Raw genomic sequence first — 13,494 nt, 5'->3', positions numbered from 1 at the left:
CTATATGTTCTCTGACATTTATCCTAACGATATGAGGCGGTCTTTGTGGAAAAAAAGCTTGTTTAGTGGACTAACTTTGCACTTGAAGGTTGCCCGTTCACTTACGTTTTAACAGGTCTGACGCTACTATGCGCCCCGGCTGTATCTGGGCTAACGGCTAACATGCTAATTATTATTTCTATGTCACTAGTCACTTGAAACAAATTTAGGACGATAGGAGATGGGTTGAAATAAACCGAAATTTCCCTTTGAACACAATCCCTGCTGTATTGAGATGCAAATCCCTGCTGGGCTAGACAGATGCACCAAACCAAGGTAAACCCTCAGCTTTGTCTGTGATTTTTTTTTTACTTTAAGTCAGACTTCAAAAAAATCAGTATTAACGTCTGGGTAAGCAGTACCTACCTCAGAGCTTCCTGTGGTGAGGAAGAACTTTTTCTGAGTCACAGCTGAAGCCGCCACGTCCACAGAGCACAAATGACTGGAAGACAGATGCTGTAAAGAAAAATGAAAAAAAAAAAAAGAAAAGCATGATTTTAAAAAAGAAATCACAGGATACAGAGGGGAGAGAAAGAAGGAGTGGTGAGGAGAGAAAAAATGTGAAATTGTACATAAAAGTCCTGTACATTAATTACTGTACATTATTTACCTGCTTCACATTCTGATAGAAGAAAATCAGCCTCTTGGATCCGTTTGCAGCAAAGAAATCATCAATCAGACTGAACTGGAAGAATCAGACATGGATAATCCAAAGACTGACCACTGACTCGTAGAGAACAGAGGAAAAGTTTGTAGCTTTAGAACCAGACTGTGATGTTACCTTGTCATCAGAGATGAGAGCGTCCTCCACCTCTGGCTCTACCAGGGTCCTGGCATCCACCAATCTGCTAATCAAGTATTTGTGTCGAGCATCCAACGTCACTCTCCTCTCCTCCTTCATGGCTCTCGCCTGCTTCGCCATTTCTCTCCTTGCCTCATTGGACAACAGCACTGTCCTTTTACCAGACACCTGGGGAGAAATGAGACCCTGAAGAGACTATACAGAGCAGTGATTCCCTGGGTTATAGTTCTGATCTTTGAAGGTTAGAACAAAGACGTGATTCTGCGCCAGAAGTTAATTTACTATTGAGCACACTGAAAAAAAAAAAACCATTGCAAATGTATTGACTAAATGCAGTACAGAGAAAATTAAAATACAACTAAATAATTGACACAAAATTAAAAATGTAAAAAAAAACAACAAAAAAAAACAAACAAAAAAATTAACCCCAAAAGCCCATCCAAGTCAAAGCTGTTCTTGTACCATTTTTAGTACATGTAAATGCATGGTCTCATTTGAAAGGTAACATTAAAGTTTTTTCTCAAACAGTCAGAATGGTACCATACCATGAAGCCTCACAGAGTCCAAATTCAAAGTAGATAACAATGTCACAGAAAATAAACATTTTGTGTTGTCCAGGCACTTTTCAAAAAAAAAGAGAGGGTAAAACAATGTGTGAATATGAGTGAAACTAATCAGCATGGACAGGAATGTCTATTTAGGAGCTTACTGTGTATAAAAAAACTTCTACAAACCCTGAATTGATAAAAAAAAAAAGACTGTTTTTCCCTGAAGACAACAGAGGAGCCATTTATTTGTCATTTCTGTAAATTTTAACAGTTTATGATGACATTAAGGGGTTAAAAAGCACCCCTCCGGTCAGGAGTTTCATGGATTATAAGAAGAGTTAGTCATCAGACCAGCCGCTTGCCATTGGCTGGCTCTATACACAGAAAAGAGAGGCAGGTTTCAATGCAGGCTCTTGTTAGCTTTGGTAGGAAACAGGAACAACATGGATCCCCTATTGGTTCAAGTGAGGTGTCAGTCAAAAGGTCAGAGTTCAGACAACAATTTGGTATCCCGGCATCAGCATATTTATGCACACAAACATGTAAACTGGGTTTCTTCAGACAGTATGTGGAGAAAATCGTTGAAACAAGGGCAGTTTGTGGATAGCTGTGGATGTAATGATGTGTTCGGACTGAATATTTTGCTGGATTTAGATCATCTGGACCTTTGGGAGTGTATGAGGACTATTTTGTTGGAATATTTGTGATCTGTGGATTATGGCGTAATAGGTGAGTTATAACTGTTTGTTTATTGTTTGTGTGACAGAAGCTTTCTTGACCTGCTGTGGTGGTTGTATCTTGAAATGGTAAATCACACACCAAAGCACAGCGGCTGCTGGCCAACCGCTGTTACTGTTCACTCACAGAGGTGCCGGTGGTCGGGGACGGAGCAGCCGCCGGAGAGGACATGTCATTAATGGCTCTCAGGTTCTGGCCTCCTAATCGCCGATGTCCTCTGACTGTCGCATCTGAGGATCAGAGGAGAACAGTGTACAAAAAACAAAACAAACTAAAGCTGCGAGCAGCGATGAACAGGCCCTTGCACCTGTTTGTTACAGGGAGTGCATGCCACTGGATATGGCATGGGAGAACTATGTCCAAACTGACAAAAGCAATGTGCGTACATCTGATAGTCACAATGTGCATTTGTGAATGTGTAAGCGACTTTGTCCTGGCTGAGGCCTTCCACACATAAGGTGGTGCTACGTAGATTGCTATAATGTTGACAGGTTGATGTGTGCCCTAGGTTTAATGACTTTTTGAGTAAACCTAGGACGTCAAATATGCATTCAAATGCTAAATGTAATTGAGGAGCACTATACTGATGTGCCATGCCCAGGCCAAATTGCACCACCAAATCAAAATAATGACCAGCTTGAACACTGGCGCAAAGTTTCATGAGTTTTGGTGCATCCTAAAGTCCTCAAAGATGTATTTGTAAAAAGTCCAAATTGGCTGACTTCATGTTGGATGAAAAAAAATTCAAAGAAATTGAATATGTTCTTGAAGATTAGAGCAATGATCCACTCACTTCACCCTAACCCTGATGTCATTTGGAGGCGCTATGTAGCCCACTGGCCACGCCAGAGCCCATTTGCTATAAAGCACGCTGTAATTTTCACCAGTTCCAAAGTCTGTGCAAATTTTTGTAAATTTTTAAGCATCCCGAGCCCCTTTAAAAAAACTGTCCCAGAGATACCTGAATAAGAGTCTGATCATTCAGTCACATCACTATGTTTTCAAAATTTTCTTTCTTTTTTCTTTTTTCTTTATGCCATTGCTAGACAACCATATAATGAGTTGCTGTCAGCAACTTAGCTGAGGTAGCTAATGTCATCAGACCACTGCTAAATTTGACTTTTCAGTCCATGTTTTGAGGATTTAAGTGTCGTGAGACCATAAAATGTACCAGGACAGGAACAGAAAAGCATCAGAACCTCAATCACATCTTGAAATGGTGTAGGTGCATTAAATCCAGGTGACATACTAGTAATAGGATTTGTGATTAGTCATACTAATTGCAGTAACGAAAAAAATGTTGTTAGTACTGTAAACTGCAAAATACAAATGAGTTACATTTGTACATTTCATATGTATTATGTCAACATTTCTAAAGTGATGTGATATATAAGCCAACTGTGTCATCAGGAGGTAGAGGAGACGGTGGATGGTGTGTCACCTTGGTAAGACACCTGCCAAGCTGCAGACCACTGTCCACCAACAAACAACAAAAATGGCCATGTTTTAGTAAGTCATCACTATTTCCAGCAGCTTTTAAGGCACTAAACGTGGGTGTTTTTAAGTGACCCATTGCTGTTTATCCTGCCAGGATTGTGCCACCAAAACTGTGGATTTTAAGCCAAAAACATGAGCTTTTCCTAAACATAACCAAATGGCCTTTGTATCTAAACATCACCATGTTAACCATAGCGTTGTTGAAATGTAAAGTTGTTATCCCCTACATAATAATATACAAATGTAATGTATTTGTACAATGCCAACATTTTCTCTGGCAACTGTGTTGCAGTATAACTAGAAGCACATTTAGTCATCAACCATAATACTGATACTCTGAGATTCAGATCAGCATCATCAGAAATTTTTATTGTTAAAATTCTGTAGCAGGATGATTATTATTATTATTAATAATAATAATAGTATTATAAAGTGGTAGAAGTAATACTATTAGTATGTTGTAGCATTAGGAGGCCCATACTTATTTATGAATACGTTTCATAATCAGGATGTTTTCTGTACCTCTGCGGAGGTGAAGTACAGGAGGTCTGGGTTTGGTAAAGGCTTCATCTGCTCCTCCTCCTGCCTCCTCCTTCTCCTCTTCATCTCCCCCAGAACCATCCTGGACTTCCTGCCCTCCTACCTGGAGCTCTGTGTCCGGGGAAGGAGCACAGCCGTTCAGCCCAGGTTCAGAGCTGCCAGCAGGGGAAACAGGTGACTGTTCCCTCTGTGAAACCTCAGCTGGAGAATCTGGATCTGCCATCTGAGAGTCAAGGCATATTCATTATTGATTTTATTTAAAGTTGTGTATTAAGCATTCATTTATCACATTGAATAAATAATGTAGACTTGATTCCTAACACATTTTTACTCAGTTTAGGAATGGGCATCCCCTGTTTAAATCTGAGCCCCAGTCTGCACGCCTAAAAAGGAGGATGAGGAAGTTAAATATCTATTAAATGAAATTTATTTTCTGTTCTGTGAACGGGGGGCTCACAGAAAAGCACCTGTCTTGGAAACCAGATGAACTGATGCCCTGAAATTGATCTCCTAAATGTTATATCAATAGTAAAAAATGAATCCTTCTGTAAATTATCAACTATTAGTTGCCAAATTGAAAATTAACAAATATGCATTCAACATAAGAAGTGATTAAAAAGCAAGATTAAATATTTTTAAGCAAATATTTTGAAATTAGTTAGTAATAATAACACTTTAAAAATATAAATCAACTTTTATTCACAAAATGCAACACAGAGTGCTTCATACTAACAATTACAAACAAATAAATACAACTTCATTCTGGATGATCCTCTCTCACATCAGAAACTCTGACGGGCTCAGACAGAATCTGTAAATCCTCACAGAGAACAACCTGACCTGCCAAAGTGCCCGCGGGCCACAGAGTGAACTGCTGGAGCTGTGTAAAGGCTGTAAAAGAGGAAAAAAGTGGTGGCTGACCTGTGTGTTGTCTGTCCTGCTGAACAGTCAGGGTGTGAGGACGAGTTACTGCTGAACTATGAAACAAACCTGCAGGTCTAAGTCACAGGTGGAGCGAGGCTCCGAGACAATGAGAGACAGAGAGCCGCAGTGAACTCAGGATGTAAAATCAAAACTGGCTCTGCAAGGGAAAAGTTTGACTGTTTCCATGGTAACCGTAGCAGGGAAGTGTGTGTGTATGTTAGTGACTCAGCAACTAAACACACAACAAAGCTGCCTCCTTTGTAGAAAAGAAACGATAAGAGACAGTGTGTGCTGACCAACGCAACCAGTTGTTCTACTTCATTTTGGGGGAACGGGCCCTAGGCAACCGTTAGCATTAGCTCTTGAGATCAGTTTTCCCTTATGTTTGAAAAGCACAGATGTCCTCCTCCAGTTCATTACATATCCAGAGGTGAGTGATACAGTCTATCCTAATGCTCTCCTCCAGAGGATCTGACACATTCATGCATTCCTCTGCAGTTGTTACCACTTTGTATCAAATTCACCTTCTTATAGAAATCATGTCATGACATAGAATAATTAAATAGCCAAAAACAGTTAAGTAAATGAAAAGCTGTTGACACAGGGTCACACATTAAAGGATCAAAGTCTGATCAATTATGAGATAGGGATCAATATCTGTGGGCTTATCATATGAAACACAATAAGCAAATGTTGAGGTTAGTTCAACAAACAGATTGGCTCGTGAGTCCGTCACTATGACGAATGCAAACTAATACACTTGAGCTGGAGGACCCACTTTCTGGTTTCTAGTGTGTCTGTCAGCTACAATAGCACCAGAGAGAGAGTCATGCATAAGAACGGGATGGTCTTCGCCGCTCCACTGTGGTAGGGAAGGTGAATGGAAAAACATTCAACATGCTAACAAACATCACCCAGATGTCCCGGGACAAGAAAAAAACAAACAAACAAACTAATCAGTCACCTTATCACCACTGCTTTCAAGCAGTTTTAAGACACGGAACATTGTAACCATTGCAGGTATATACATGTAAACACGCTGGACTTACTAATGCACAGTGCAACATCACCCGGATGTGCTGATCACAGGCACCCTTCTATATTGTAGTCTGTAATGACATGACAAGACACAAGAAGCTTCGGGGGATATTATTTATGGTGGCACACCCTCCACTACACCACTGCAGCCAAAAATATTTTTGACTGGTTACACATGTTGATCTAGTCAGTAAATTCAGTCAGTTTATGGTACTGCGACACCAGCCGGGTCTGGTGGGAGCTAACTAGCAGCACCAGTCATTCGGCAATTACTGCTAGCAGCTCAGAAATGCAATGCTCACAATGCAAAGCTCACTAAAATAATGGAGCGCGGACTGAAAGGAGGGCTTATTGTATTTCACAATATTTTGTGTTAGTTACCAGTTAATGGGTGTCAGAACATCCAAAACAAAATTATTCCAAACTGGTGTCCCTACTCTCTATTGTTGCACCCTGCGTACTCTCTTTTGAACTTGAAGAATATGACACACCCATTGAGGTCATCACAGCTTGCACTTCAGGGGCAAGTTCAATCAGAAAACTGTGTGCACTGTTTTGCTATGGTGTCCGGATTAAACGACATGTTTTCTTGAAACTGTGTGAGACTGGCGTTTCTCTCATTTGGTGGGTGTGTCAGATGTGTTAACCAATCAGCACGGACATGTATATAATGTGTTTTTACTTACTGTACATACAATTTTGGTTTTATTTCATACTGGAAATGTAACACGTTTCCATGCCAATAAAGCCCTTTTTAAGTGACCTGAATTAAACCCTGCCATACTAAAAGGCCGTGCATTTGTGTAACAAAACAATGTGCTTAATGCATCACTGTTTTTGTTTGAATAAATATTGTGCAACGTTTTGTCGGGGCTTAACACAGCCAAGGTCAAGGAAAACCTTCTTTTTGGTTCTGACTGGGAACCAACTTTTTGGGTACAGTTTAAAATCTTTTTTTAGTCAAAATGCTCCAAATGGTTCAAAATTAGGAATGGAACTCATTCCATATTTGTGGGACAGGGATATCAGTGGGACCCTTGGTGAAGCCTTTCGATGTGTCCAGTGTCAGCTCTTACAGAGTAGACCTTCCAATCTCAAATCCCCTTCAGGAAGCATTGCGTTTTCCAGTAATAAGTAGTGTAACTAATTACTGATAAAAATTTCAGTAGTAATATTACAGTTACTTCAAAAATAAACAACTTGTAACAAGGTTACTTTTGTTATCATCCTACTACTGACTTGAAATACAACAATTGAATTAGTGGATTCATTTTCACATTTGTCACAAAACAGCAAGCTAGTTTGGAAGATGAAAAAAGCTTACCTAAAAGCTACTCTTACCTTTCTTGCATTTCACACAGCACTTAGAAAAAAATTTGAACATCCACAACTCCCGCCTCCCTCCAAAGGCCTACTCCCCCCTCCTCCATTACGTCCTCATTTCGTCTATGATAGACGTAGGTGTTGGCAAGGTAACGTTAGATATACAGAAGAGGAGAGCGAGTGTAACACAGGTTAACATTACAACCAAGACAGTCAAACGCAACCCAGAGTTTTAAAACTCAACTGGAGTCAGTGATGACTGATGAGTTTTAGAATAAGGTCACGGTGCTAACATTAGATAGTAGCATTAACGTTACTACTAAGTGGAAACGCACAAGGAAGATAACGTTAATGTTTCAGAAGCTACGCTACAATAGGCTAACCTTTAGCAACTGGATGCTGTGCTGTCATATATAATGTTATAGCCTATGTTACATTAGAGTTTTTAGTTTAGGCCTTTGTATTCCTTTCGGAACATAGGCCATTGATGAAATGTTTCCACCCTCATCTGTCATGGGCCATCTTCTCCAGCTGGGTCCCTTCTTCTTTATTTCTTGCTCTGTGCTCCTTCTCCAGGTCTTTTTGGGCCTTCCTCTGCCTCGCTTGCCCTGTGGGTTCCATGTTAATGCCTGTTTGGTTATTGCCGTTTTGTTTCTTCAAAGTGTGTGACCAATCCAGCTCCACTTTCTCCTCATCAGCTGGACCTGCACTTTGTTCGGCCAGAAGATCCCGAGGATGCGTCTTAGGCAGCGGTTGATGAAAGTGAAAGATCAAAGAATGTTACATTAGAGGCAAACTAAAAATAGCTGTCCAGCAGAAACTCTGGACAGGGGCGATGTTACGTGAGCGGTTACATCAGTTGGAGGCCTCCACCTGGGGAAGACAGACAGGACGCTCGCAATGATTGGTTTTCTTAGAAACATATGAGAATAGTATAATTATGAGTTTTTATCTCTGGTGGAATTCACTTACATTTTAGTGTGCCATCAGCTTATTAATAGCATTTTAACCTAAACAAAGAAAAGCGTAAAATTACAAGCCCAACACTGGTGACAGTAAAAGGAGAAGTTGTGTGATGCTGACTGAATGATAAGAAAACAATTCAGTTTAAATCTATAAAGTATATCCATCACACTGAAGGAAAACTTTTACATTTTATTGTGGCAAGAAAAGCACCCGCAAACTAACTCCAACAGATTTAAACTTGAGAATAAAGTAATATTTAAAAACAGACTGTATGTTACTGTATGGATATCAAATAGGTCAGTCACAGGGGTCAGGGGCATAAAAAAGAAATCTGTAAAGCAAATTTCCCACCCATATTTGAGCGTATAAGGTTGGACCTAGAGAGATGGAACACTCTCCCAATTTCCTGGTTAGGCCGTGTTGCTGTCCTGAAAATGAATATCCTTCCCAGGTTACTTTACCCAATACAAATGATCCCAGTTATGTTCCTCCATAAGACCATCAAACAGCTAAATAGCTGGTTTAGTTCCTTTATATGGTCTAAGAAGAAACCACGCCTCAAAATAGCTACGTTATGTCTTTCCTCCACAGAAGGAGGTGTTGATCTCCCAGACATTAGAAAATTCCAGCTTAGTGCTCATTTGTGTACTATAGCTGACTGGATGTGTAGTAAGTCCACAGGGTCCATGTCATTGGTCCGACAGCCCATTGGTCTGACATCCCATTAGTCCGACGTCCCGTTGTTCCAATATGTGATTATACTAAGCTATACTGTATTTGTGTACCATAGAAGATCAGCAAACACAACAAAAGTAGGCTACTGGTCGAGATACAAGTGTCATAGAGAGGAGAGAGTGAAACACCATAACCTCCTGTTATTAACTCTGGGGTCCGGGTTGTGTGGGGAGCTCTCCGCGGAGCTATACGGCTCCTGGCGGGCGTATTTCTGCCTTGATGGTGCGCCGCGACCGGCTCTGGGTCAGCTGGGAAAGGCTTGAGGCGAAGCAGGCTCACGGCTTATGTGTTTGCCACTTTCTTTTTCATTTTAACCCACACCATGATCTTTTCCTGACCCTAACCAAGTGGTTTTTGTGCCTAAACCTAACCAGACCTTAACCACAGGGCATCATGATGATTTCGGAACAATGGGACTTCGGAACAATGGGTTTAATATGGTCGGACCAATGGGCTGTTCCCTGTCCACATCTCTCTGGTTGGATGTAGAAAGTTCAATGTCCAGATACCCTTTGAGTAATCTTTTGTTGATTACAAAAAGTGCATATTTGAAGTCTGCTTGTACTAACCCAATTACAGTCTCCACAGATAAGGCATGGCATGCCATCAGAAAATTAGAGGGTAGATCTCAATTCACCTCTGTCTTCACTCCAATATGTGATAATCCTGATTTCCCTCCAGGAGTAATGGACAATAACTTCTGTCTTTGGGTAAATAAAGGAATAGGCTATGTACTTTACACAAACTGCTGGAAGGTTCTACCATGATGTCTTTTAGTCAGCTGAAAAGGAAATATGGCATTCAACAACAGGATTTCTTTCAATATTTACAAGTAAGAAACTTTGTCACAAGGGACACCACAAAATATTTCACATCTAGAGAGACAGCTCTTTTTACAGAAATCTGGCAGGTCTATTCATTTATTTTATAATATCCTTAAGGCGTATAACACCACAAACACCTATTTTTTGAAAGGGTTATGGGAGAGAGAACTCGATGTTGAGATAACAGACGATGGTTGGAATGATGCATGGAAGAGTGCAAAAACGCTGAGTGTGTGTAACCGAGTGAGAGCCATGCAACTTAAGCTCTTACACAGGGCCCATATCTCTCCCTCCCAACGTCATAAATTCAACCCCAATACATCTCCACTATGCCCCAAATGTAAAATAGAAACTGGTAGTCTTACACATTGTTTGTGGCATTGTAGGAAAATACAGCATTTCTGGCAGGTCATAGGGCAGGAAATGAATAAGATTCTGTCTACTAATAGAAACAACAACCCCTTATATTTGCTTCTTGGCATATCTGATTTGTCCATCACTGGCAAATTTAAAAGAAAACTTCACCAAACACTTGCTTGCTGTGCTAGAAAGTTCCATCTAAGGCTCAGTGGCAAAGAGTGACACTTGAATATGTTGCATTGGACTATCTGACGTGTAAACTGCACAGCAAAGATGATGTTTTTCGTAAAACATGGGAACTCTTCCTGTCATATATTGGTTTGAATATTTCCACCATTCTCGCAAGAGGGTTTGTATCATAGCCCCGAATGCTCTGCTTCATAAATGACACCTTGTCGTTTATGTGCTTTTATTTCTGTGCACCTCTCTCCGATCATGTGGATGTATCATGTATGGCAGTGTGCCCTCAATTTATTTTACTTTGTGTGTGTGTGTGTGTGCACGTGTATATATGTATATACATATATACATATATATTATTTGTTCACTTATTTGCTTGTTTTCTTTGTGTGGGATGTGACACCTGAATCTCTCGCCTGTATAAATTTGAAATTTGAATCTTTATGTGTGTGAGCCAAATGCATGTTTGTTTGTTCTGTCATATATGTTCATGTTTTATCTTGAAAATTAAATAAACATATATTTAAAAAAAAACAAAAAAACAACGGAAATCTGCTCAAATTCTTATAGTACTTTACGTTTCTTTCCAATCTCTCAAAGCTTTGAGTTTTACTGTATATTATCTTATTTGTCTACGCAAAGGTATTCAAACAGGGTGGTTGAACTGTACAGCTGAATCACTAGGCCTTCAGATGAAAAATACCACTGTGGTCAAATATGTAAAGCAGGGCTGTGTTGGTGTGGGAGTGTTGTTTCAGGTGGAGGTGAGATGATAAAATACGATTGACAAGGCCAGTCTGAGTAATGCACCCATGACTTAACAGAGGCCAAATTTCTGCACAGCTGTAATAATAAAGGGATTTTACAACTGTGTTGCAGAAAAGGTTGAGCCAGGTTCAGCTTTGGTTAGTACAATGATGCTGGTTGGAACACTAATTACATGAACTATTTATATGCACAGGAACATGTTTAGAGGCTGTAATCTCTTCTGCCTCTTCTAAAATAATCTAAATTGACACACCTGATGGCCTTAAGTCCAGGTCCAAGGGCATTAAATGATCTATGAGTGACTTAGTGCAGTATAGTGGAGAGAAATGTTAGCACTTAGTGCATCCAGCAGCTGGTGCACATGTGAAAGAATGTAATCAATCAATCAACTATTTATTTGTCACATGGAATTATTCAAGGTACAACTCCAGTGAAATGTGATCCCTTCGCTCCTTCACTTATTCACTGTAATTTAGTCCTTTTTTTGCATCTTCTTACGTTGTTGACTGCTGATTTATAATTGTCCATGTTGCCAGATGGTTCTGGTAATCCAGTTTCTGATTGTGGAATGATTTAAATGTCCACACATCCTGACTTAAGTAAGATGGCCCAATGATCACTCATCCAAAACAAGGCAGCACCGTAGTGCAGCTGCCTCTGAACAGTGTATAGCAGTGATCCACAGCAGGAACAAGACAGTAGCTCACATTCCCACTGTCACACTAGTCCTTATTCACCATAAAGCAAACTCCTCCTCTCCTTCTCTCCCAGAGTCCTCGGCTCTGTCAGATCAGCATATAGAAAAAGAGTCATCTGGTTGAATGGTGCTGTCCAGGACTTCAAAGGATGTCACAGTTCTTGATATGCTGTTGGAAATTGATGCAGCACAGAGGTCATCCAGGTTATACCTGTACAATGGCTAGCAGGATGTTAGTCCAGCTGAAGCTAATTCTTCTCCATCTTTTCCTTGATGTTTACTGATGTTTACATTTGCAAAGTACGACTTGGCTAGCTAGCAGAAGTGAACAGGAGAAGAGATTACAGACTGGCGAGTTGATTTCCTCATCTTAATGAGTAATTCGCAGCCACCGTCCAAAGCCAACCACAAACTAGATGACCAACACCAGCAAAATAGACCTAAGACCACACAGTAGATTTAGCACAAATTTAGAGGAGCTGACAGAGTGGTGACTGGAAATGTCCTTGCCTTCATCACAGTCTTGTTCAGTCTGAAAAAAAATATAGGCCTACTGGAAATCCAGAAAGGAAATCTAACAAAGTGCTTTATTTATTACTGGGCATGCAGGAAATATTAGTTCAGTTCAGTTCAGTTCAGTTCAGTTCATTTATTGGTCTCCTTAGAGAAATTTGTCTTGGAGCTAGGGGTCAGCATACACATACATATATATGTAATAGTTTACATAGTCTTTATAGTAGTTTAGACTGTGCTGGCATGCATGAGCGGATCTACCGGGGTGGCATAGGGTGGCAAATGCCACCCTAAAAGAAAGCCATGCCACCCCTGCTGCCACCCCAGTTGGCAGCAACGAATTCAAAGAAAAGTTATGGCCAATTTGACATTTACGAGCGTGAATCTCCAATGTCCGACTACAGTGAATGCAGCACGAGATAACGCCAGAGCGGCAAGAGACTGCTTTGTTTGGAAAACTGAGTGGAGCCAGAGGGGTGGCCTATTCCAGAAAGCGGGTTTAGTGAAAACTCTGAGTATGTTAACCCTGAAATGAGGGAAACTCTGGGTTTTCAGTTCCAGAAAGAGAGGTAAATCAAACTCTGAGTCAATCACCATGGCAACTGACTCCTCCCTCTTACACGCTGTTTCATTTCCTCATTAATAATAATCTTTATTACGGACTCAAATGGTCCACACACACATACAAATCAAATCAAATCAAATCAGCTTTATTTATATGGCACTTTTCATACAACAGTAACACAAAGTGCCTCACAGAGGTTAAAAACAACAAAGATCCAAACAGAAAACAAAAAGAAAAGAGAAAACCCAACCCTCCCACCCAACAAAAAGCTATTTAGCTCATAAAATTGAGTTAGTAGCTAGGTAAGAATGATCTAAAACAGAGACATAAAATGCATCAAAACTAAAACCTATAGGCTAACTAAAATAACAAAAGATAAAGGTTAAATGAGATAAGAACCTAAAAAGAGGAAGGGTAAGAATATAAAAAATAAATAA

The 13,494-nt window shown here is 40.2% G+C and overlaps 1 protein-coding gene across 1 annotated transcript in view; it reads right to left on the bottom strand.

Annotated features, from left to right (window-relative positions):
* Positions 1-5,175, bottom strand: part of dnah5l (dynein, axonemal, heavy chain 5 like) — a 208,353-nt gene extending 203,178 nt beyond the window's left edge. Inside the window, exons 1-6 of the mRNA XM_050056535.1 lie at positions 5,086-5,175; positions 4,147-4,387; positions 2,254-2,357; positions 821-1,009; positions 650-724; positions 406-495 (exon numbers count right to left, since the gene is read on the bottom strand). Coding sequence (XP_049912492.1) covers positions 406-495; positions 650-724; positions 821-1,009; positions 2,254-2,357; positions 4,147-4,387 — 699 coding nt within the window. The 5' untranslated portion in view covers positions 5,086-5,175. The remainder of the gene's footprint in view (positions 1-405; positions 496-649; positions 725-820; positions 1,010-2,253; positions 2,358-4,146; positions 4,388-5,085) is intronic.
* Positions 5,176-13,494: the final 8,319 nt, after the last annotated feature.

Source organism: Epinephelus moara, chromosome 11, assembly GCF_006386435.1.
Source record: "Epinephelus moara isolate mb chromosome 11, YSFRI_EMoa_1.0, whole genome shotgun sequence".
Classification (NCBI taxonomy): domain Eukaryota; kingdom Metazoa; phylum Chordata; class Actinopteri; order Perciformes; family Serranidae; genus Epinephelus; species Epinephelus moara.
This window is presented reverse-complemented; position numbering and strand designations above follow the sequence as displayed.